Source organism: Wasmannia auropunctata, unplaced genomic scaffold (genome assembly GCF_000956235.1).
Source record: "Wasmannia auropunctata unplaced genomic scaffold, wasmannia.A_1.0 LD336035.1, whole genome shotgun sequence".
Classification (NCBI taxonomy): Eukaryota; Metazoa; Arthropoda; class Insecta; order Hymenoptera; family Formicidae; genus Wasmannia; species Wasmannia auropunctata.
Window position 1 is genome coordinate 1,110,316 of NW_012026855.1, and position 26,092 is coordinate 1,136,407.

At 40.5% G+C, this 26,092-nt stretch overlaps 1 protein-coding gene across 1 annotated transcript in view; it reads left to right on the forward strand.

The window, feature by feature from the left end:
- The first annotated feature begins 1,617 nt into the window (after window positions 1-1,617).
- Window positions 1,618-26,092, forward strand: part of LOC105452258 (apolipophorins) — a 26,020-nt gene continuing 1,545 nt past the window's right edge. The window contains exons 1-23 of the mRNA XM_011693220.1: window positions 1,618-1,810; window positions 7,577-7,603; window positions 7,755-7,939; window positions 8,328-8,510; window positions 8,609-13,189; window positions 13,322-13,831; window positions 14,172-14,358; window positions 14,529-14,745; window positions 15,731-16,023; window positions 18,043-18,237; window positions 18,373-18,599; window positions 19,074-19,566; window positions 19,839-20,023; window positions 20,095-20,315; window positions 20,569-21,142; window positions 21,275-21,519; window positions 21,699-21,942; window positions 22,474-22,710; window positions 23,591-23,730; window positions 24,138-24,292; window positions 24,563-24,746; window positions 24,941-25,082; window positions 25,198-25,386. Coding sequence (XP_011691522.1) covers window positions 1,744-1,810; window positions 7,577-7,603; window positions 7,755-7,939; window positions 8,328-8,510; window positions 8,609-13,189; window positions 13,322-13,831; window positions 14,172-14,358; window positions 14,529-14,745; window positions 15,731-16,023; window positions 18,043-18,237; window positions 18,373-18,599; window positions 19,074-19,566; window positions 19,839-20,023; window positions 20,095-20,315; window positions 20,569-21,142; window positions 21,275-21,519; window positions 21,699-21,942; window positions 22,474-22,710; window positions 23,591-23,730; window positions 24,138-24,292; window positions 24,563-24,746; window positions 24,941-25,082; window positions 25,198-25,386 — 9,681 coding nt within the window. The 5' untranslated portion in view covers window positions 1,618-1,743. The remainder of the gene's footprint in view (window positions 1,811-7,576; window positions 7,604-7,754; window positions 7,940-8,327; window positions 8,511-8,608; window positions 13,190-13,321; window positions 13,832-14,171; window positions 14,359-14,528; window positions 14,746-15,730; window positions 16,024-18,042; window positions 18,238-18,372; window positions 18,600-19,073; window positions 19,567-19,838; window positions 20,024-20,094; window positions 20,316-20,568; window positions 21,143-21,274; window positions 21,520-21,698; window positions 21,943-22,473; window positions 22,711-23,590; window positions 23,731-24,137; window positions 24,293-24,562; window positions 24,747-24,940; window positions 25,083-25,197; window positions 25,387-26,092) is intronic.

Here is a 26,092-nt window from a genome sequence, read left to right on the forward strand (position 1 = left end):
ACAATGATATCAGTACCTGATATCATACCGAGTATATAAAATATGTAAATACACCCTAAGGTCATATGACGTGTGTCTTACGGATTGGCAGACGTACGTGTGAAAGGCCGTTAAATTAGATTCCACTTTACGCTTTTAGCTTTACATTAAAAAAAAATATTTTTTTCTTAAAAAAGAAAAAACAAAAAAACATGTAATTAGAAAAAATTTATTAAATATTTGTCACTTTTTTCGCAAAAAATAAATTTCTAATCAATTGCATCATAATTTATTAAATACACCCGATATTAAATGACGCAAATTCGCTTAATCATATCGTTATTTGTAAATTCTTAAATTAAAGAGAACGAAAAAAATATATCTTTCGTTTTGAAAAAAAAAAGTTATGTAACATGAAGAAAAATAAGTATGAGTTGTTAGAAGGAAAGTTTTTAAAAAAAAAGAAAAAGCATAAAAAATTGAAACATACGTGATAAAAATATTATGACATAATAAAAATATAAAAACATTATATTTGAACTGGAATTGACGAATTTAATGTTAATGCTGCGAAGAATATATTGAGATTGTAAATAAAAATTTAGAAAAATCTGTAAAGGAAATGTGGATCCACTTCCTCTTCTAACAAGATAATGTTCTGATATGTGATGTCAATACAAAACTGATATTTGAATGACTAGTTCAGATTCATAGTTCGAACGAAATAGAAAACTTATGTCTAGACAAAGAAATCTCGGTTAAGACGAATTTTGTCATGTGTTACACATGTGTCTAACACATGACGAAATGTAAAAGTCTCCCTAGTTTTAAAAGGATTCATGAAATTGCCCTCTTACCATGGTGATCTCAAAAAGACTAGAACGTTTACCTCGATCTTTTCATATGCTTAAATATTCTTAATGTATATAATTTTTTTCAAAATATTGTTAATAGTGTGTATTATCAATCTTTTTCTGTAAATTTAGTTTTGTGTTCAAATAAAAAAATGAGAAACTTTTACTGTATACTTTTATTTTAAATATTTTTGTACATGAAAAAAACGTTTTTACTAGAAGATTTTGCTGGATACAAATCTGAAAATAATGTTGTTAGTCCATAAAAATAATTTTGTTGGAAATTCAAACTGGTTGCTAGAATATCAAATCATCGTTTTACTGCAGCTTATTATTTATATGCTTAACAATAAGTTTTCAATAAAATTATTTTCAGATTCATATCTAACAAAATTTTTAGACCTTCCAGCAAAATTATTCTTTCCGTGTATTATATAGTCTATAGTCCACTTCGTATGTATTTGATATGAGATCGCAGAAAGGAGGAGTGACGGGAAATAGATGTAGCTAAGTTGTAACTAGCCTCCTCGTGATAAAACGTATCTTTTGGAACAAAGTCAAACAAGTGCATCTAGACGGCGTTCGTTTCGGATCTAATCACGCTAGGAAAATTTTGATAAGTCGCTTTCACCGATCAACACTCGCCTTTTCTTGTGGGGCGGGTAAAGAGATCTCTTTTTATCTCTTGCGTCGCGGTGGAGCCCTCGGTCCCGGGCGGACATATGAGTGGCCCAACATGCATAGGAAAGATTTATAAAGCACGGGTGGGGAGCTGCGAGAGCATAAAAGCACGCACGACGAAAAGCGCAGACGCTTTTGTCGTGTTCGCCCGTGGCCGCCGATCGTGTCACCGCTGATTGTGCGAGAGTAGTGCTAAAGTAGTTTGCGGTACCCGGGGAGAGAGAAAGCCATGGGGCTCGCGAGGGCGGCCGTCTTCGCCGCCTGTCTCCTCTTCCTGGCGGTCGACGCCTCAGGCAGTAAGTAAAGCGGAAAATGCGCCTCGTCGCTCATCCCCTTTCTCTGCAAAGTACCCCCAGTACTTCATGACCTATCCTTCAGAGAGCTGAACGGCTGGTGCATCCGCGCGTCCGCTCCTCTTTCTATTCTCCAATGATCACAGAAGCATGAAAGTTATAAGACCGAGGTAGTATCCGATTCCTTTTCCCAAATAGAAAACTTTCCTCGGTTGAAAGATGTAATACGTATTGCGGAGAAGAACCAAGTAAATGTAGAGCAAGACCCGTGTATAAGACGGTACATAAATATTCTTAGGTTCTACTGAGAAGGATGTAGAGTTTTTAGTTTCAACTTCGTAACTTTCATAACTTCTATCGATATAGAACAGGAAGTCGAGCTGAACATCATTCGAAAACAAAAGTAAGAAACTTCGTATTCTTGTACATGCAAATTATAAAGCAATACGTCTATAAGTAGTATTCCTTACTTCCAAGGATTTCCAAGATAGATGATAAAAGCTAAATAGAAAAAAAGATAGATGATATTTCCAAGATAGATGATAACCTAACGTTACAATTAAATATTTAATTTAAATTGATTAAGAATTGAATAAAAGAAATTTTCATAGTACACTTAACACAATTTACAATACAAGTATTTACAAGTGCGTAATTATTTCAGTGGCAAATAGTATATGAGATTTTATTCTCTCCGATTATTTATTCGAGCGATTTTCTTCCGATATCAATTCTGGTATTCTGTATGTGCATTAATATTTTAGCTGTATTTCACGTATAGCGTTATGATTAAATTGATATTCCTGAAGGCGCTAGTTACGTCTAGTTGCGTCCCAACACTCGGATATGAAGATTTAAATCACGTTCTCCCTTGCGGACCTCTCAAGAAGACCGGATGACTTCGATGAGTCTTAATTTTTTTCTATCAAATTAAAGATTAATGCGCGAGTGTTGATAGAAAGGGTCAACGCGCTCGGCGCGGTCAGGTTTGAATATCATAAGGTTACTCGCTGTGTCAAGGATAGAGATTATCGTCGCGAATGGATGTCGAAATCGATGATATTTTCGTGAACTATAGGATCCCGAAAGATTCGTGATATTCGCTTTATCTGCGCCATTGTTCCATTGGCGATTAACGCGAAGAACTACAGATAACGATATGCTTCTTTTTTATGCGCTCCTTCGTTATAATTCCAATACGATTAATAAAAATTTATCTCTGATGTAGCTTTCGTGATGTATTTATCTAACATGATGTTAGATTTATCTTAATCTCCCTCGTAATAGCGCGAGAAAAAAAAAGCGTTATCTTCTGAAAGCGAAATCCTCGCACCTTTTATCACCTTTAACTGCAGTAATTTATTCATTGACGTGATATTATTTGCGTTATCGACATATAATTTTTCATTCCCCGGTTAAATTACATTTTACTCCAGAACTTAATTAACAATCAAAGTCGACAATTCCGCGCGCGTGCTTCTTTTATGTTTGTGAATGAAGTATGGAAGTTTTTATCGGCGAAACGTGTTTAATGCTTTCTTATTACTGGAGGAAGATTAAAGAAAATTGTTCTTTCGATTACATTACCGGGATAAAGGAGGAAGAGAAATGCCGGAGGCTTCCATTAACAAACAGGAACGTTTTAGATTGAATTATGTTTCAAGCAAAACGTAACGACCAGTGAAGTAATTTTGCGGAAGGTAGTTGTAGATATACGGAAAATCAGTTCTTCAATTTTCCGCAAAATTGCACAAGATAAGTAATGAATGGAATGAATGAAAACTCTCTTTAGCGAGCGCTTTTATTTTAACAAATAACGAAAGGGCAAGCGCATTAATTTTTCAGATATATTCGTGTATCGCGCATGAATAAAAGTGAATGTACGTTCCACCGGGTTGGTTACAGATTATTATTGTTATTATTATTATTATTCCATCCGGCAGGGAGCTGGCGATAAAATGTTGCTTATTCCGTAATAACCGATTTTATGTTTTTTGCTCTCAAACTCGATATGAGAAACCCCCTTTACCCCATGTATCGCTATAGCATTGATAACACTTTATCGTGCCTCTATATTTCTTCCTTCGATTGTTTGGTGTTGTTCGAGCTAATCTCGAGTAATCACGTGCATTAGCGTAAACTAATATATTACGTACACTAAAACAATCACACGAGATATATGAGAATCATTTATGATCCTGTTTTCGTAAAATGTCTCTTGAATGCTAGACTTCCCGGCACGCCGGCATTCACTTTCGAATTTATATTCCCGCGTTAACCGTAAAATCACGGGAAGCGTCAATACGTTTTCTTTCACTTTTTTTTCGCACGCGAGTAAATTATCGGGGAAAATAAGCTCGAAAGGCAAGATTGAGTAATCGTAATATCGTTTATACGGCGTGAATATGCAATCGTATTTCTGAAGTAATGATGGATGCAACTAACGGAGGAACGGAACTCGAACCCGTGGCGAACGTCTCGGAGTTCTCTTGCTTCGTTCGTAGAAGTAACGAAATAGTGGTTAAAGAGTTCGCGCATGGCGTATCGGCGCTCGGAACGAGGTCCGTATCATTGAAACGATTACAGGTCCCCCGTGTTCGACCGGACATTTGGTAAATTGATCTGACGTCCCTACATCCCAGTAAAATAGATCCGATCTGACCGTTGCGACGTAACAAACGTTCTTTCACCGCCGCGTTTTAAAGTACGTAAAGGGAGCGTATAAACGATTGCGGGACAATCGCGCCGGTTCTCTCCGCGGCGGTTCTTTCAAGTGAAATGGCATCGAGCCGAGCTTCGATTGCGATCGTCGCTTTTCCGCCAGCGTGATACGATACATTTTTTCCAATTGCCTCGGTTACGCGGTCACCGTATTTTTTTTCGCTAGAAAATAGAAACAATGCCGCGAGAGAGAGAGAGAGAGTTCAACTTTTTTTTTTTCATATAAATATCCCTTCAACCGTAACATCTCCCCGTTATATCGAGTCACTCAACGGCCATTGAAGGCGCATTAAATTCCGTGATAAATGATTACAATGGCGCGTCTGTATGCGAGAAATGGAAGCGCGATTGTCGGGTTAAAAATACGAGCAGAGAATGCGGGTTCATCGTGGAGAAGGATCGACGTTTAAACGCGCCGTGAAATAATGCGAGAAAGATACAGCGCCCCTGAGTATGAAATATGAAAGTGGATACTCTCTGTCGTTCGCCGCGAATTTGCATAATGCATACGTTTAAGTATAATATAACGAGAACGGAGCACCTCTAATCATGCAGCGCGCATCGGGGAGCAAGCAACGCGAGAGAAATTATGGTTGCAATTGTTAGATTACAGCAAAATCCCGGCGAGAGTCTCTCTCCCTAAGCGCGCCGGTACATTTCACATTGTGTACATCTGTCGGCGTTGTATTATTCAGTCGACGAAATAACATTTAAAGAGCATAATTAGAAGTTTGATCCACGAATTGTGTTCTGCGCATTCCGTGTGTAATTTTGAGTTGGCTTCCTCAAGAAGGGACATTTAGATAAATATTATTTCTTTAATTTTCAAAGTATTTTTTTTCTTTTTGGAGCTCTAATAATAAATAAAAATTTCACTAATAAAATCTAAATATAAAGTATATTTACCCGTCTACCTATCTAAAGAATAATTTGCGAAATGTTTAATCGATTATATCTAAAAATGATCAGCTGTTCCTATAAATATCTTGTTTGTTGCTCGGAAAAACTCGATTCCGAGTCAAAGGGTAAATAATATAGAAGAGCGGAAGATAGGAAGCAACTGAGAGAAATAAAAGTGCTAATACAATTTCAAAGGAATGTCTCGGCACGTTGCCGGATAAAACGTTAAATTCCGACGGTTCGATAGTAATAAAGAGGAATCGCCGCGTGAATATTTCGACGTAGATTGCCGTCAGAATGACGACGATTAGAGAATGGGGATTGATCGTCGGTGTTCGCGGCGTCGTTGTAGAGAAACAATGTACATCTTCACCGAATAGATTCATCCTTCTTTTGGTCTATTCTCGCGCGCGAGACTCCCACTTTCCTTCACCTCCTCCTCCTCTTTTCGCACGCGTCGTTCTTTATCCCTTTGTTATCCCTTTGTCCCCATTGAAGGAACGCCTTCCCTTTCTCTCGTTGCACCTCATCTATCTCTTTTTCTCTTTATTTATTCGGTCGCTGTTATTTTACTCTCTCTCTCTCTCTCTCTCTCTCTCTCTCTCTCTCAAATTTTGTAAATATTTGAACAAATGTAATATAGCGAATAAGATAAACAATTATATATATTGAAATAAGTATAAATAAAAATAATTAATTCCTCTTTGCAAAAAAAGTTGTCTACAAACCTAAATAATATTTTTAAATATTTTAAAATTTTACGATATTAATTTTTATTGCTTAAATATCTAGGGTTTTGCGATACATTGCGAAATAGATATGTAATTTCTGAGTCTAATAAAATTGATATTAATATTTTCGCGATAGATACAGTTTGTGAACTTTAAACTTCCGCCATGATCGCTTAATGACATCCGTTATTTCTTCACACTATTGACCCAATAACTTGTCTTTTATCTCGAAGGAAGCTGGTATGGAGACTATATCGTTAGTAAGACACATCAATTAGCTCAATAGAATACAACCTGTTTATCTTATTTAGTAAAATTATATAATCAATATTCTGTAAAAGATGCGTATACTTTTTCGTGTATACTGAGTCAACTATATTTATGTCATGTCATGTCTTCTTGTTTGTGCTCGCCTATGAATTTTGCCATCGGTGTTATTTTCCAGAATAAAAAAGCGAGATAAAGTGAAATCAGAGATAAAAGCCAGTTCGCAACGCTAACAAATATCAATATTAAGTACTGATTGATAATTCTATGCAATACTTAATATAAAATTAATGCGTTTTACGTTATATTACGTTATTATAAAATGAATGATTAATGTGATTTAATATTTGAAAAATATTTAATGTTAAATACGTATATACTTGTATTTAAAAGTCGAGTATAATATAATAATAAATAATGATAAATAGCCTTTTTGCACAACGTAAAATTCGCACGAATTGAAAGATTCGACAGACTAAAAAGAGCATAACGTAAATGTCAAATTACTACAGGTACTGCAATTGATTGATATGTTACCTTTTATAGCTCCCGCTCCAAAAGTCACATCGGCTTCGTTCGAATCAATTTAAATGTTAAAGGGTGAAACTATTGTGGCACACCATTAAATCTGTTGGTCCGCTGGTACCAACACCGCTCTATCGAACAAAAATGGAAGTTCCATGGTCCAGGGTCAAGAAAGTCACGATTAACAGCACGTTATCGACGTTCGACCCTAGCACCGAGTTCACTTGATACATAAATATATTTTTTTCGACGTAATCTGTACGTCAAGCATAATAGATTATGGCCCGTCTGTTTTTTTCTCCCCCACTTAAATTCGTATTTTGATGAAATCCGAAAATTGAAATAATCTAAAATTTTGCGTTTTTATCATTTTGTGTCATGTTTTTATCATTTTCTTTTTTATATTTCTCCGCAAGCACATTTCTGATCAGTGTAAAAAAGGAAGAAATAATGTTTTCCATCTTTTCTATCGTGTAATTTGTATTACTTTAATAATTAATATAAATAATATCAGAGAAAGAAGAGAGAGAGAGAGAGAAAGAGGAGAGAGAGGGAGAAAAAGAGAGAAATGTATATTTTTAAAGTTATTACGAAAAAGTGACATATAATTTTTCTTTTGTTATAGATAAATGTACAGTCGGCTGCCATGGAAGTAAGTATAATATCTTTATAAATCATAAAAAAAATTTTCGCTATTATTTGTAAAACGTCTCATTGAATAAATTGAGAAGATACAAATAAATCAATCGATTTCATTCATATATAGATTTAATTTATATATTCTCTTGTGTGATTTTATTCAGTGCACGGAGGTAAAGCCTATCAAGAAGGACATACATATATATACAATTTGGAAGGAACGTCTGTAACATCGGTCCCCGATGCTCAGGGTGATGCCACCTTGAAACTAGAGGGTACTGTTGAATTGTCGGTAAAGCCTGATTGTATTCGACAGCTCCGATTGAAGGGCGTATCAATCAATGGAGCCGTAAGTATTTTTTTGTCTATATCGCGTATTCCTAAAATATCTGTGCTATAAATATTGTAAAAAATAAATATACAAAGAAGGAAGTAGAAATAGAGAAATATGAAGCCCGAAGGTGTGGTTACGATCTATTTCAAAAATATTAAAGAACTTCTAATATAATTCCGCTTAAATAACTCTTCGTAATAAAAACTTTTAATTGAATGCTCTCAACGGGAATTAATTCACGATAGTTTATATGATTTGTGTTCAATTACTAGGTGCACATAAAATTTACTGTCATTTACAAACGTTGAATTATTATATATAGTCTATAGTTTCGTGATATAAATACTTTTATACATTCTTCTTTTTTCGCATTTATAAGTTGCAAAATATATGTATTTTTTAGCCAATATTGCTGTCAGATGTTGAAAAGTATGCGCTACAATTCAACTATCACGATGGCCATATCGATACGGAAGTCTGTACCGAACCCGGTGACTCGCAGGCGTCTCTCAACATCAAAAGAGCGGTCGCGTCCTTATTCCAATCAGCCGTCATACAAGAATCTGGCTCTACAACTCATCATGAGGTATAACTTGTCTTGATTCTCCTTTATTAATTCATGTATTAAAGTTCCAATAAAAAACTATGTATATCAACGCACTGTTTTCTGTTATATATTCTTAGGTCGACGTACTCGGCGGTTGTCCGACTGACTTCAGTTTTCACAAAGATGGCGATTCGTTAGTTATCCACAAGGAGAGGGATCTGATTCGCTGCTCCCATCGTGAGAGCATCAGAAATGGTCCTGTGTCCGCGATCTACGACGCGAAATCGGACATCCAAGCGGCCCCGTTGCTGTCATCGCACCAAAAGATCGAGCAACGTTTCAAGCGTGGTATCCTGAACAAAGCGACCTCGGTCGAAACGTACAAATTGAAACCCTGGAGCAACGGAGACATTGGCGCTAAGACAATCGTGCAGACCACTCTGACGCTGAAGGGCGAGAAGGGTGACAACCCGAACGCCCCAGTTTCCCAGCCGAGATCCCTGATCTTCGAAGCGCCGCATCCCGTTGTCAAATCGTCGGCCGACAGTATCGCCACGGCTTTGAAGGCAGTGAGCGCCGAAGAGCATGACGGCGTGAAACATGACGCGGCGGAAAAGTTTGCACAGCTCCTCAGAGTCCTTCGTCTCAGCAGCAAGAACGACATTCTCGCAATTTACCAGAAAGTTAAAGCCGGCAACGGTTTCGACAAGGTCCTGGACAAGAAGATTTTCCTGGACGCCCTCTTCCGCACCGGAAGCGGCGAAGCTGCGGAGGTGGTCGTGGACTTATTAAAGAGTCACGAGCTTACCGGCGTCCAGGCGCTCGTGTTCTACGCGAGTCTCGCTCTCGTCGATCACGTTAACTTACCGTCAGTGACTGCCGTCACTTCGCTTCTTGATCAGCCAAACGTACCGCGTCTGGGCTACCTCGGAATCGGTCAAGTGATCGGTAAGTACTGCCAGGAGCACACTTGCGAGAACATAGCCGAAGTCAAGCAGGCCATCCACAAGATCCGCGAGAAGGTTGGCAATGGGAAAGCAAAGACCAGGGAACAGGAAAATCTCATAGTCTCGGCTTTAAAGGCGCTAGGTAACACCAAATATCTTGACGATGCCACTCTGCAGAAATTGGCCGGTATTGCCGAGGACAAGAACGTCCGCAACCGAGTAAGAGTTGCCGCGGTCGAGACTTTGCCTAATCGCTGCACCATGAAGTGGAAAAATATCCTTCTGAAGGTTCTGGGCGATCGCGAAGAGGACAGCGAGATCAGGATCAAGTCTTATCTGTCTTTGGTCGCTTGTCCCTGTCAACATGTCGCCAGCAGTCTCAAGGAGACTTTAGACAAGGAAACGGTTAATCAAGTCGGCTCTTTCATTCAGAGTCATTTGCGTAATCTGCGAGCGTCTGCTGATCCGAGTAAAGCCGAGGCGAAGAGGCATCTTGGACAGATCAAATCACGAACCAAATTCCCAGAGGACTTCCGCAAATTTTCGTTCAATAATGAATTGTCGTATAATGTAGGTGGTATTGGAGTCGGTTCCTCCGCGGAAAGTAACGTCATTTATAGTCAGAATAGCTTCGTGCCACGCTCCGTCAATCTAAACTTGACCACCGAGGTGTTCGGAAGATCCTTCAACTTCTTAGAGCTCAACACGCGTATCGAGAATCTCGATAGATTGATCGAACATTACTTCGGTCCCAAGGGTCGCTTGACGCAACACGAAGTGGACGACTTGATAGATAAGGGAGTAGACAGAGGAACGCATATCGCTGAATACATCAAAGAGAAGGTCAGCAAGCTGCGTGGCAAGCGTGAAGTTAAGCAGGGAGAACTCGACAAATTCGCCAAGGGTGTGAAATTAAGGAACAACGAAGTAGACCAGCAGCTCGACTTCGATCTGTCCGTCAAGCTGTTTGGCGTCGAACTGGCCTATCTGACTTACGACGGTAATCCCGCGGAGTTCACGCCGGAACACATCATCGACAAGCTGTTCGACAACCTTGAGGGTGAGATCAACAAGATAAAGAAGTTCGATTACAATCTGCAGAATCGCATGCAGTTCCTCGACGAGGAGATCGTCTATCCGACGAATCTCGGTACGGCCCTCTCTGTCAGCGTGATCGGTACCAGCGTGGTGCACATAAAAACATACGGTAAGATAGATATTCCGGCTATCCTAAGCAACCCGGATAACGCCGATGTACACTTCGGCTTAGAGCCGGCTGCCTCCATTCGTGTTGCTGGCAGCATGGTCGTTAAAGGATTCGATGTGGAATCGGGTATGAAACTCGTCAGTACGTTGCACACTGACACGGCGACCGATTTCAAGATAAAACTATTGGACGGAAAAGGTATCGACATAGTCGTTGGCGCGCCGAAGAAAAAAGAGGAAATAATAAGCCTTAGTAGCGAGATCCTCATGAGTTCTGGAGATACGTACAAACCTGCAAAATTCGGCAAGGGTAAGGTATATAAAGACTGCTTCGAACAGCTATCCAGTATTGTGGGTATAACAATTTGCGGCCACGTAGAATTCCCTTACGACGGCATGGAATCGGTGCAGAAAAGAGCATTCTTTCCCCTGAACGGTCCATCGAAATTCAGTCTTACTAACGACAACATCGATTTATCCACTATCCATCTGAAAATCTATCACGATAAGTCACCCAAATCTAGATCGTTTGAGATCTTGCTAGAGACACCAAACAGTAAAACCAAGAGACGCGTGTCTCTCACCGGAGAAGTCGCTGTCGAGCCCAACAAGCACGCCAAACTAGCTTTCGATTCTCCCTTCAAGAAAGCCTCCATCGAAGCGGTAATAAAAGAAGAACAACAGGAGCGCTCACTTATGATCACCATGCACAATGATAATCAGGAGTACTACGGGCGCGTCGGTCTCTTGGCCGACGGTTCCAAGTACAAGCCCATCTTAGAGTACAGAGTACCAGAGCACATCGAGAAATTGGCGGCCACCAAATCCGGTTTGAAACCGTCCAAAGGCGGTCAGCAGTACGAGGTACAAGGTAGCGTTGAAGTGGCCGATCACGATGGCGGCAAAAAATACATATTCGACAAAGTGGCTCTCGTCGCGAGCGGTCAGAAGATCATCGGTTTCGACGGTTACGTTAACTCTGCGAAAGAGGCCGCAGGTTTGGACATGAAGGTGAATTACGGCGAGGAATCTGTCGCTCTCAAGTTGCAAGCGAAGAAAAAGGAGGATAAGTACTACTCCATCAACCTTTCGGCATTGCCGTCGAAGGACCCGAATATCGGATTCAACATCCAGTCCGAGCTCCAGAGAGAACCGTATTCGTACAAGTACAATCTGATCTTTATTCACGGTCCGGATCAGGATTCCAAGATAAACCGTTTCAGCCTCGAACATCACGCAATCGCTAAACCGAATCAGGACGGGTTGAACTTCGTCGTGGGTGGTTCTACCAAGATCTCATATCCCGCCGCGAAGTTGAAATTGGAGCTCACCGGCAAGGTTAAACCTAATTCTATCAATAGCGAGGTCGAAGTCGCTTATGATAAATTCAAGTTGGGCTCAAAGCTATCCGCCGAGCAAAACAAGGTTAAACCAGGTGATTACGAGGTCGAATTCAAAGGCGAGCTTTTGCAGAACAGCATCAAATTCGAGTCCAAGCGTACGGTTATTGATCCGCACAAGAGCAAGTACGAGAACAAGCTCGAGCTCGTACCGGGGGGTAAATATGAGGCCGATGCATTGGTCACGTATAATTTCGACAAGAATAACAAAAACATAAACTTTGCGGTGGACAGCGACCTGAAGTTGGACAATAAAAAGGCCAAAGTTATTGCCAGTTTGAATGTCGAGCATCCCAATAATGTCCATTCAGAAGTGAAAGTCAATGTCAACGACGTCCAATATGTCGATTTCGATCTGAAGCTGCAGAAACAAGGCGCGAATCCTCAAGGCAATTTGAAGTTGCACGTGAAGAATTATTTGGACGCCACGGGACAAATGTCGATGCAGAACGGCAAAGGTAAAGTGCAGCTCAACATTAACTTGCCGAAGATCAATCGGAAGATCCAGGGAACCGGCGACTTGACGGTGACCGGCACGCAACATAACGGCGACTTTGAGCTTCTATTCGACGCGGAGAAAGACCCGAAAAAACGCATTAAACTATCCACCATGAACGATATAAAGAAAAATGCCATAGACTCGAAGAACGTGCTCGAGATAATGACATACAAGCTCGAGCTGAATGGCAAGGGCAAGTTGAATGGCCCCATCCACGATGGCGAGCTGGAAATCGAAACGGATGTCACACTGCCAAACGGCCGTTACTTGACTAGTAACTTGAAGCACACGTCCAAGAAGAATAGCAATAATAAGTATACCGTTCACTTAACTGCCGAATTAGAAGACCACGAATCTAAAGGTGGCAAATCGCAAAAACTCACGTACGTTGAAGATGTCACGGACTTCGATTGGAAAACATACACAGGACAGGGTAAGCTTCAACTGAAGGCCATCGACTTAAACGGTAACAACGGACAATTCGATTTGAAGTTCAAGAATCTTGTCGACACCGACAGCCACAAGGAAGTGCAAGGGTTCGACTTGAATCTGTCGGGATCGCGTATGCCGCAACCGTTCAATCTGCAATATGAAGAGACCGAAAATAATAACGGCGAACTGTCTTACACGTGTGCCTCTTCCTATGGCAAGAATCTCCAACTGAAGGTAAGCGTAATAACTTTTTTCATACCTCTCCTGTCATGGATACGGGCACGGCGAGTGTCTATAAAACTGAGTGTCTAAAAAACTGAGTGTCTAAAAAACTGTAGGTGCGTAAATCTGTGTTATCGTTCGCAGAGTTCTGGAAACTACGTTCCCGGCAATGACGTTGACACGCCCTGTAAGATCAAAGGTAACACGGAGCTGATATTGCCGTCGGAGAAGTTGCGTAACGTCAAGCTCGACTTCGACCACGATCTGCTGATCCAACCCGAAACGGCCGGTATTGTTGATCTCAAGGGATCGACGGTGCTCACTTACAACGACGACAAATCTGTCAAGATCAAGGGCGCCTTCAAGAGCTCTGGAATTAGCGACGGCGAGCATCCTTACGAGAGCGACCTGCAACTCGATCTGGCCATCCTCAAGACTCCGCCTATCAGTTTCCACGATCAATTCAAGTACGAACCTGACGGCGACAAGGTGACGATTACCACCAACACGAACGTCAAGTACGACCAGAAGGAGATAACCCTTGCGCTCAACCCTGTCACATATAATCACGATTTGACGCACATTGACGTAAAGGCCAAGGCCACCACCCCATACGAGAAGCTGCATAATATCGACCTTGAACTCAAGCACGAGGTACCGTTTTTTTATACAATGCTGTTAATTATTCTTTGTATCTAGAAAATTCTTAAGATTTAAACTTTTCCTAAGATTTAAACTGAGATCCTCCGCGTCTCACTGATTACGATCGTAGCTAACTGGATCGTGTGCAAATATCTCGGAAATTATTCCGGTCAGATATTGCTCCCCCGTGATACTCTCCACGTTGCGTCATTTATAATAGTTTACCGCTGGTGACGTAAGCAGCGTGCTGTTTAAAGACGAAATAAAGTTTACGGTGCCCGACGAGATTGCCGCAGGATGACACTGTCTATCTATCACGCGCATCTAATTTTTCCTCTATTTATCTTTTAAGAGAGAAAAGGACGGGCATGTGAGGAAAACCGACGCAGCCTTGACCCTAGACAATGTGAAGTACACGCTCAAGAGCGAAATTCAAGGCGGCATCATCTCTCCGATGATGCACATAATTATGACTTGCCCGGCGGGAAAAACCGAATTGTTCTCGAAAATCAACAAACTTGGCGATCAAGAATACACAGGTAAATTTTCATCGAATTCAAGGATATCCTTGTTAAGTCCGTTTTATACTCTTATTTCCATGGAATATAATGTACGATATATGCATATTCTCTTATTTATAAAAGTAAAACCGTCGGCTTATACATACGTACTTCTAGATGATACGCGAGCTTAACGAATTCGTTTTCAGGCGAATGGAAGGTCGAGACGCCGAAAGGCTTCGCCAATGCCGACGCGCACGTCAATCTGGAGAGCATCGACAATTTCGTGATTAACATTAATTTGGACAGCAATACGATCAAGCACCGTAAGATTCACGCCGAAATCGCCAACAAACCCGCCGTCAAGACCGGCAGGCGGATAATCATCACCGTCACCAGCGACGGCAAAAACATCGTGACTGGAAGGTACGTGTATAACGTTTCGTACGTAGAAAACGACAAAACGTGCGTGCTGCGATCAATTCGTGTAACAATCCGAAACAATATGATCCTACGTGAGTATCTTAACGTTAATAATGGGCGTTAATAATGGACGTTAATAATCTAATGACGACTCGGACGAGAAAACAATTTATACAAGCGCGCGAAGACGAGGCCGTCTTTAGAACACAAGAACTGTACAATTCGCTCTCTTGACAATCCTAATTCCCATTAGCGATTCCGTCGCTTCTGCTAAGGTCGATATTCCCGCAGCAGTAATTTTAAACGGTGTTTTCTGACGGCGATACGGATATATACATCTCTTGCGCGTACGCGCAAGAATCGATCGTCCACGCGACGACAAAACAAGGAATAAAAGATGTCTTCAAGTAATTAACGAGAGGCCGCGAGGTCGTTTTTAAAGGAGATCAGAGATACGACAGAAGTCGTATCTCCGTTCACCCCGCTATGTAATTTCATCGATTCACCCGCTAAAATTAATTCAAGTGGTTTCCGAGAATACATTCCGACTGCCAGTCCTTTTTATTCGCGTCCTATCGAAATCACCTCGATCGAATCGTAAAATGTATAAAAAGAGGTTAAGCGGTTTAGTCGAAAATGTAGAGTATTATCGATCGTGTGGCGTTATAAAAAGCATTACAAACATTTATTCTCATCACCTAATAAAAATATTGATATATTCGAATAAAAGAACGGTAAAAAAAAACGAGAACGCGTCGCGCGCAATTTTGATCGCAATTTAGTCCTTGGGATATTCAAAAGTACCAGTTTATTCTATATATATACCCCGGAGGTATATTTTCCCCTGTAAATACAATTTCACAAAGAGGGCTCAGGAAATATTGAAATTTAAAATAAAATTTAAAATAGAATAAAGAGACGATGCGATGCGCCAAAGAAAGGTAAACGAATGTATTATATTTAAGGCAAGCTTATGATTTACTCGTAGCACAAACTACAAGAAACGCGACGAGGCGGGTAAAATCACCATCGAGGGAAGCGGCAATCTCAAGATAGGTGAGGACACAAGAAGCTCCTCCTTCAAGTATACTCGCCAGCAATTGACTCGCGAGAAGGATGGCGAATCCGGCGTGGTAATCGTCCTGAACGCCAAGTTCGATCCGGCGGCTATCGTGGGCGAGCTGAAGCTCTCGAACAAAGAGGTCCTCGTTTTCAACAGCTACTGCGAGCAGAGCAAGGATTGCGCTCATTTCAAGCTTCAATCGAGCTACGACACCGACAGTAAGTCAAATTTCATGCTAGGCTGATTATTTCCCTTGGAAAGAGGATTGTAATCGTCGTAAGTCAGGCAGCTCGCATATATATTATCTCTAAAATCGTGTTTGCCAAATAAGATTAGATTTAGACTGTTTGCAATCAAATATGTCAATCTCTTTAAATTCAATCTCTTTTTTTTTTATTTGTTTTTACTGCAGATTTACATTTTGCAATATACTTATATTTTTTTCTCTCAAATTCTCCTTTTTGTTATTTCTTTTTCGTTGACGGTCTCAAACAGAGATAGCTATAGAAAATTTATGGTTGATGAAAGTAACAATGTGTTATTATTATAATGCTATAATAATAATAGCATTATAATAATGCTACTACAATAACGTTGTCAAGTGCAAATATAATATATTAATAATTTACTATTAGCGTGTGCTCCCGTTTAATCTCGATGAAACGAAAATTACAACGTTGAGTTCAGCAATATGCCCGTAATAAAAAGCCTTTCATAAATAAAGAAGGCGCTCCTGTGGAAATACGCCACCTCGCTTTGCGTGCCGGGCCGATCCTTTATTAAGACACGCTTCGTCGCAACGAGTTCGCCTGAATTCGTAAAAATGCAAAAGAGAGGATACACGGAGACCGTGTGATAATAATAAACTCTCCCAAGTCGCGCAAGAGACACCGAACGATATCGTTCCCCGGCGTCTCCCAGGAAATCATCCTTATCGCGGCCTCCATCCGTACACGCGGATCCACCCCATTCTGAATAATTAGAGAAACCTCCCGACAGTGACTGGACCGTCCACCGACAACGCGTGGAAGTATCGTATCGTCCTCGCCATATAACCCGTCTGCCGCGTGCGTGTTTCGCATGAGTGCGCAACACGTCGCAATCCCCGTACGTATAGGTACGTACGTACGTACGTACGCACGCACGTACATACGCACGTGCACACTTATGTACGATGGAATTTCGTAGGGAAGGATACATGCCTTGCTGTATTTCTACCCCTTATTCGCAGGGCCTACCGCGGATCTCGGTCGATAGACGTTCTATTCTCGCGTGATCTGCGCCTAATTCGTGCCTCGCCTCAGTTATTAATAGAGCTCGGGAATTGCATCCCTATACGCGACGACGTTGCGGTTGGTGGTGGTGACGGTGGTGGTGGTGGTGGAGGAAGTGGTGGAGAGCGGTTGCAAGCGACGGCAGCGTGCCGCCGCATTAACTCGAGTGCACAATTCATTCTTTTTTTCCCCCCTTCTTTTCTCTCCTTTTCTCGTTTTTTTCCGTCTTTTTTTTTCCCACCCTTGATGAGATCGCGTCGCGAAGATCGCGATGCGAGAGGACAGGCGTGACCACTGCCGGGTGGTGGCGGGTGGTGGCGGAGTTATACACGGGGCGATACACAAGGAAAAAAAAAGAAGTTGCCCGGCGGTGCGGAATGACGTCACGCCGCAAGGGCGTGTGCTCCGCTGACGTACACGCGTCTTAATCCTTTCTAGCACCGCGATGACGTGTAGCGCGATAAAGTTTACTTCGTTTTATTTTTTTTCTCACTCCCCTACCCTTCCCTCCCTCGGGATCAATTTGGCGGCTGTGGCCTGCCGGGCCTCGAGAATTTACGGAAATAAAATTTCCGCGATTAACATCGTGCAAAAAAGCTGCCTGCATGTAAATGGAGCGAACGTAACGAGTTTCCAATGAGGAGCGTTAATATGTTATCCTTTTACAATTGCCCGACTGTACTTTGTAAAATATACAATACTCATCGTTCTCTTATAATTTTACCATAATTGTCGATTTTATCTCTGAAATGTCACTGGACTCTTTTAATTGGTCTAATGGTTTCAATCACCTAATTTTATTTGATAATAATTTCATAACTTTAGATCTAGTAAAAATTTTTGTTATTGTTAATTGCTGTAGCTAAATATCAGGAACGTAAAGTCGAAAAAAAAAATGGATCGATGCCCTTCCGATTTTTCGCACGACAATTTCCGTAATTCATATTTTCGTTTGTTTCACAGACAAGAATTACTTGAATCATGAATTAACGGTAGAAGTAGACTTAAAGAAATTCAACGTGCCAGCTGAATTTGGATTGAAAACGAGCACCGAAGTCAAAGAATCCAAACTCGATCACTCTGCCAACTTGTACTTACACTCGTCGAAGGATAAGTCCCAGTATGCCTACAAAGTCTACATTCATCCTAAGGAAAGCGGTAAGAAAACTCCGCTTGGCTATTAGTAATCTTTATTAATCGAAGCGATAAATATTGTCGCGCAATTACGCGCATGTTCCAACTTCAAGATTAATCGTTGCGGTGAAAAATTAAAAATTTTTATATTTGTTTCAGCTGCCATTCTGACTTTACCTAATCGTGAACTCGCTGTCATTGGTACATTCGACTTGCCGAAGACAAAGCAAACCGGAGCATTCAAGGTCGATGTTTCCGTTTATTTGGACAGGAAGAACAAGCCATCCGATAAGACTGGTCTAGCCGCCACCGGTGACATTAATATCGAGAAGAACAGCGGATCTGTCAGCGGAGAAGTCAAATTCATATATCCGTCTCAGCCAAAGGTACGTCGCCGGATATATTTTCACAAAGAGGCATCTAAATCTATACATAGAAATTACATCGAATGACGTCCGAGATTTTTAAATTTATACGTAGAAATTACATTGAATGACGTTCGATGTTAAACAAAAATTTAACTAAAAAAGCATTTCCAATTTGCTTCCAATTTTTGCGCGAATAAGGTCAAAGCTTTTATATAAAACGAGAGAAAAAGAGAGAGAGAGAGAGACAGAAAACGCACCTCGGCAAAGCCTTTATTGTCGATTTTCTCGCAATCTAGCGAGAACGTCGAGTTTCATCGAGCCACTCGGCTATAAAAAGGGCAATATAATACATTCTCTGTCGATTTACGTTTACATGTTCAGCTTGTTTTTCATTTTTATCGCATTCTCGCAATTTTGGACCAATTGCCAGTTAAATAGTTTGTTATTTGGTTTTCAAATCACACATCGAACGTGTATATTTCTCTCAATCAGGATATGGCAGTGAAAGGTAAAATTCACTACGGCGGCGAACACCTGCTTGACGCGAACGTGGATATCGATGTTTTTGCCAAGAAAACGCAGAAGATCAACGTGGTGGCAAAATTGAACCGACAGAATATCGAGAAGGGTCACAATATCACCAGCCTGATCGAAGTGAACAGCCGTGGGCAACAACTTAAAGTCGATCTGAAATCGCACTTGGCGATCTCGGATACCAAATTCGGTTTCGGCAGCATGCTGTCGTACACGGACGTGCATCAGAAGCCGAAGAGCGTGGGCGTTCTGTTCGCTGCGGATCCCACGGAAGTATATCTTATTATGACCTCGCCTAACAAGGAGCTCCTTAGAGTCGACACAAAAATGCAATTTACGAAAAATCTGCAGAAGTTTGATACGGAAGTCGCGATTGTGGGTAACAAACCTATCGTATCTAGCTTCGAAGCGCATGATTGGAACAGCTTCACTTATTCGGAATACCTGAAAGGTAAAATTTATTCTGAATTAAATATTTTATTCTCGGAGGGAAGGGAGATATTTTATATACTTTTTGCTTTAATGATATGTATCATTATAATTTATATTATACCCTGATATAATTGCGAAATTATTATTATTATTATTATCATCATCGTCATCATTACACCCTGATATGACTGCAAAATTATTATTATTATATTTAATCATGTATGACAAAAAATCATTGGTCATATTTTATATTATAAATATGCGAATTGATCTTTCGATGTTTTCCCTCAGATAATCCCAACACGAAGCTTGTCGTCAACGGACGTGTTGTGCTCGGACAACTGGCCGAGATTCATGCCGACGCTTTCAAGGATGGAACGAAAAAGGATTTGTTCCACGCTTTGATCCACCTTGATGAAGAGAAATTCCTGAAACCTGACTTCGGCTACAACAAGGACAACGTTGTCTACACGGTCGTGAGTACATTTTCGTCGATGCGATATGACGGAAGTAATTTCGCTTTACTAATTTTACTGATAAAATTTAGGAACGTTATCGAAGCCATGGCATCGAGCTGCTGAAACAGTTTAAGGACGTCACCAACGAGATCGTCAACGAAGTAGAACAAGAATTGAAAGATCTTGTGGAACATTTGAAGAAGGCCCAACCGAACATCAAGCCGCTCTTGGAGTATTACGAGGCCGAACTGAACAAGCTGAAAAATGAGCTCCATGCTGATCAGACCATCAAAGACATACAGACTACCTTGTAAGAACTTAATAATTATGTCTTTTCTTTCGATTTCACGTCATACTTAACATTCATACAATTTTATAAAAATGTATGAATGGTAATAATAAAGATATTTGTAACATATCTGTATATAAAATTACACGTTTATCACAATATATACATATAGTAATTATACATATGTATATCCTTATAAAGTAAAATTTATATTCGATTATTCGTGGGTCTCATTGAATTGTCGCGCGTGTACATATCGATCGTATTCTTTCAGGAACAAATACTTCGGAGCTGTTATCACGGCCGTAGCGGATACTATGAAGCAAATAACCGTGCGATTAAACGAACTTCAAAAAGAGTACGTTGAGGTAGTCCATAAGATCGAAGAGGCATGGAATACGGTTTATCCTCAACTTAAAGAATCCTACAACAAGATAGCCCATGCGTACATCAATTTCATCGATAGCGTCGCCAACGTATCTATGGCCTATCTCAAGACGATACTCACCCTGATTAATGAACATCAGAAGGAGCTGAAGGAATTAGCGGCCTTGGCTTCGGAGCTCGCTCAGGACGTTGCCAAGATCGTGTTCAAAGCCGTCGCTCAAATCAGGAAAGACGTCGAGGAGTTCGCCGTCTTGTTGAAGAATCAAATGAAAGCGTTACCGGTCTTCGACATGGCCAAGGAGCAGTATCAGGACCTTGTGAACCTTAGAATTCCGGAAACCGTATTGGCCTCCATTCACGAACTCAGCGAGGTCATAAAGGCCATGCTACCGACTGAGGAACTTCGACAGTTCTTCTCTGCTGCTTATGAATACATCATGAAGCACGTCAAACAGGAGAAAGTAAGTTTTCCTACCCGCCTTGCGTCACACTTCGCCATTTCAGATACGGTACTCTTCAGTACTCTTCAAACGGCCCGAAATTGCTAAAATAGCGAAGTTGCTGAAATAATAAAATGCACTCGTCTTGCGCAGGTCGATAATACCAGCGAGATCAGGAAGATCTATAATCTTGCGGTCGACGCCATTGTGTCTCTCACCTACCTTGTGGACAAAGGCTCCTTGGACGAACTGATAAACGAATTGTTCGACGCTAATCTCCCCGTTGAGTTTGCAACGTTATCGAAATTGCCAGTGATCACCTCGGTAAAAATGTCTATCATCAATTTGTTACGCAATAACGAATTACCATCGCCCTCGGATCTCTACTACACCTACAGGTTTCTTTTTTTTTCACTTTATATACCTGACTTTCTAGTTTTATTTATTACATATCAGTACTTTCCTGTAAACTGCAATTTCGTATTTATCAAAATTCAAGATAAACGCATTCGTTGCAAGAATCAGTAATATTAATGTTAACCAATGTTAATTCTTTTTTTTTTTGTTTTTCAAACAGGCCAACTCTGCAGTATTCCGACATTATACCTCCCTTCAGCAAATTCGGCATAGTCGTCGACGGTGGGCATATCTTTACATTCGACGGCAATCATCTCAGTATGCCCGGCGATTGCACTTACATATTGGCCCAGGACATGCAGGACGGCAATTTCTCCGTCGTCGCCAACTTTAACAAAGGAAATCTCGTTAGCGTGACCGTTACGGAGCCTAAAGAGAGCATCACACTGAAGAACAATGGCAACGTAAGTTTATTTCTCTTATCTCTTAACCAATTTCCCATAGCGGCGGCAAGTTACGTCGGTGGCGTATGTGACATGAATTGAGAACGGGGCAAATGGGTTGGGAGAGAGGGAGAAAGGGCGGGTAGGTGAGAGTGGGTGAAAACCACCAGATCGCTCTCATACGGTATTCCGTGTACGTGTCTTATAATGCAATCCCGTATTGAACTGTAACTCTGTAAGTTTACTAAGGGAGCTCCAAACTTTGCTGACAAGTCAAACTCTATTATCCTCGCGTCGCTTCTCTTGTAGACGGACTGAGCGAGGAAGGAATAAAAATCGCGCCGTTGTTCATCTCCCGTTCCGCGGACATCCGTCGCCGCGAGCGTGAAATCGCGTCGACCTCGCGCCCCGCTTTCCGCAATTTCCGCACGCTTCTCTTTTTTGCGTTTCACGTTTCTTTTCACAAAAAACCCTCTCTCGACCCGGATTCCGTCGCTCCCAACGTTTTCGCACCCGACTACATTCGCGCGTCTCCCTTTTTTTTTATTTCAGGTCCTGGTGAACAACAAGCCGGCCGATTTCCCAGCTCACACGAAGAATCTGCACGCGTTCCTCGTCAAGTCGACTATGAACGTCAAGTCCGACTACGGCGTGCACGTCCTGTGCAGTTATAAACATCCTATGCTTTGCACGGTCCGCGTGTCCGGCTTTTATCACGGAAAATTACGCGGTCTTCTCGGTGATGGCAACAACGAGTATTACGACGACTACACGTTGCCGTCCGGAAAGGTGAGTGTAGCTTATTTTACCATTAAATAAATAGCTTCTCGCGCTGAATACCAGAGGTAGAAGTCGGTATGTACCGTCACAACAATATTTCGTAAAAGGATTTAAGTTAACGGATATTTCATAAATTATTTTTTAATTATATGATCGATTAAAGGAAAGCGTGGCTTCTTTGCATACCTACCGCGGAATAATATTAAGTAAAAAATATTATCTCCTTCTTCAGTTAATTCTATTAATAAGAAAAGTCGGAATTGGTAGCTTAATTATGCTGGAAGCGAAATGAAAAATGTACACACGTTATAAATATTTAATATAATCTGTTTTCTGCTCTCTCGGAAGCTCGTCCCTCATTTTCTCGGGCGTCGCGCTTCTATTCATAAAGCCTTGTGGTAATATCGCAAGACTATAAATCATGTTCTTTGTATACTTTTGCTTTTATTCAAAAGTTTTCGCTTCGATCAATAGACAAATATCTACGTGGAGCGGCATTCTTTCCCAAAGGGATCACGAATTCCCAGGGAGATCAGCATTCTTTCGTTGCGAGATAGATATTTCTAAGTCCGTAGTTTACGCGGGAAAACTGGAACGGCCAACGTTTCTATGTATATATACTTATATATACTTATATATATATATATATAATATATGTGTGTATATATATATGCGTGTCCTTAAGTGAAAAAGATGAAGAACGTCATATTTCAGTATGCAAAATTTCATCTTCTGTCTACGAGAATAAAATTGAATGTTCTACTTACGAAAGTAAAAATAAATACGATGAGAGCGTTTTTGCAACGAAAGGATCTTACCGTCGTAAGACGGCAGGGATTTGCAGTGCTTGCAGTGATCTCTAAAAGCACCTTTCTCGCAATTGAAACAGATTACCGAGAGCGAGACTGAATTTGCTAACGGATACAAACTGAAGCCCGATTGCGCGGCTGTGAACGCGATCGATCACAAGACGAAGCAACGTAATCCAGTCTGCACAGACTACTTCTCCGGCCAGAAGTCTACGTTGAAGTAAGTACATTCGCTCTTTATAAAGATACGATTAAACCAAATTGTTCGGATTGCATAGAGAAAATATGATGTCGCAAATTCAACTGTTTCGGGATGAAAAGTTCAAATGGGCATCGCTTCAGTGTGCATTTGCTCAGTTCTCTCTTTAAACATTTGAGAGATTTAACAAATAAAACTTTATAAGAAGACGATAAGATAAAGTACATTTGTCGTCTCAGCAAACAAGACAGCACTTGTGGTGTAATCCATACTTTGAAATCTTATTCCTAGAAACGTCCTACGTATTACACATTTGAGTGCGATATTCCACGAATATCTCGAAACAATATAATTGTCGTAACCATTTTATTAGACTTAGAGTTAACTTGGAGGCAACTTGGAAATGATGTTTCTCCGTGATGTTTTAGAAACTGCTTCAACTACGTTAATCCGACTCATTACCGAGACGCTTGCGACGCTGCGGCTAACGGAAATCCGCAAGCTCCTTGCTTGCTCGCCACCGCTTATTACGCTACTTGCTATTATAAGCGTGTTTTCGGAATAAGCATTCCATCCACTTGCAGTAAGTTAAATTGTTGACTTGTACTACTTTACAAAGAATAGAATCGAACACGACGTTAATACAGTATTATAATGCAAGATAAACCAAAATCTCTTGTTGGAAATAAACTTATTTATGACGTACGGCGATATAGGAATATTAAATGTTTTTTATGTCGGTTGTAGACTTGCATAAAACGGCAGTTTTAAGAATAAATGCGAGATTTAAAATTACAATGCGGACACTGATTTTTAGAAGGTTAATATTTTAATGTGTATCATAATATTTTAGCAAACTGCAAAGTTGGCGATAAGACAATTGACATTGGCGATACCTTCAGCGTCAAAGCCCCGAAGAATCAAGCCGACATTGTCATAGCAGTCGAACAAGTTGAGGAAAATGAGAAAGTTTTCAAAGATCTGATCCCGACATTGATAACTGATCTAAGAGAGGAACTGAAACAGCACGGCGTAACGTATGTAACCATTATTTTTGTAATTATAAAAATATCGAAATATTTCCACAAGTATATGCAGATCAGAGATTAATCAAATTAAAGATATATTTAGAAGACGTTTGTAACAACAGAATAAGCTGTATGGATTCATATCGCGATGCAAACTTCATATTGCATATTTCTTACTTTTCATATTGATTAAATCTCAATAGGGACGTTCACATCGGCTTAATCGGTTTCGCCGAGCACATGAAGTGGCCACAACACTACACCACCAACGGCAACACTAACATCGAAGGCGATGTGAAGAATATGAAATTCGAGAAGTCAACAGAGCCTATTCTTTCTCTCGAGGTAATTAGCTTCTTTGTGGTTTTGCAAAATTATATAAAATAGAAAGAAAAAACGCGCGAGATATTCGTTCTTTTCGAGAACTTTTTCAATACGCGAGATACTTGAATGTCCACAGGAGGCCAAGAAGGGCAATTCCGAGAAGCAGCTGAAATACCTGGAGCAAAGACTGCAACTGGAGCTTGGCACTTTCAAGTTGACCGACGCTTACCAGGAAGCCATTAACTATCCGTTCAGACCTGGCGCGGTTAAGGCTGCGGTCACAGTCTTGGCTATGCCATGCGAGAAGAGTCCGTGGCCGCTATCGGTGAGTTTCTGCTTGCGATCTCATTATTATTACTAATTCTAAAGTCTATATCGAATACATTTACAAATTTACGAATGGTTTCATGTATGGATATCGTCCAATTACTAACTACAACTTGCAATTTATTTTCGCGAATTATAATTCCGAACAGAAACAAGAAGCTAATTAAAGTTATGTGCTAGAAGAAACTAAAAGTGAACTCTCGGAAAACACTTCTTTGTTTTAATTTTGCTATGCGCTGCTAATAAAATCGTAATATTTTTACCTTTTTATTTACTAGAACAAAACAGAGCGCGCGCCTCGCGCGCGCCATTTGTTCACTATTCCTGAAACATAACACACATGAACGCACGCACGCACGCAAATACAAATATCATATTAAATATTTCATTACTTTTATATATCTCTTACATATATCTCATGTCCTATCTAAAAAAAGACCTGTTAAGTCGATAACTTTCATTTCTCGTCTTACTTTTTTCTTTCAGATATCAGTAAAATATTATTAAAAAAATATAATACTGCTAACAATATCTTTTGTAATCAACAGATATGTTGAAACATGTTTTTTACAATGATTAAAAGAAAAAGGAATTAAAGAAATAAAATGGCGATAGAAGGAAAAAAAGAAGTGTAAAAGTTTGGAAACGAAGAGAATTAAATTCATTGGTCTTTTATAAAATATTACAGATCGGAAGAGCACACG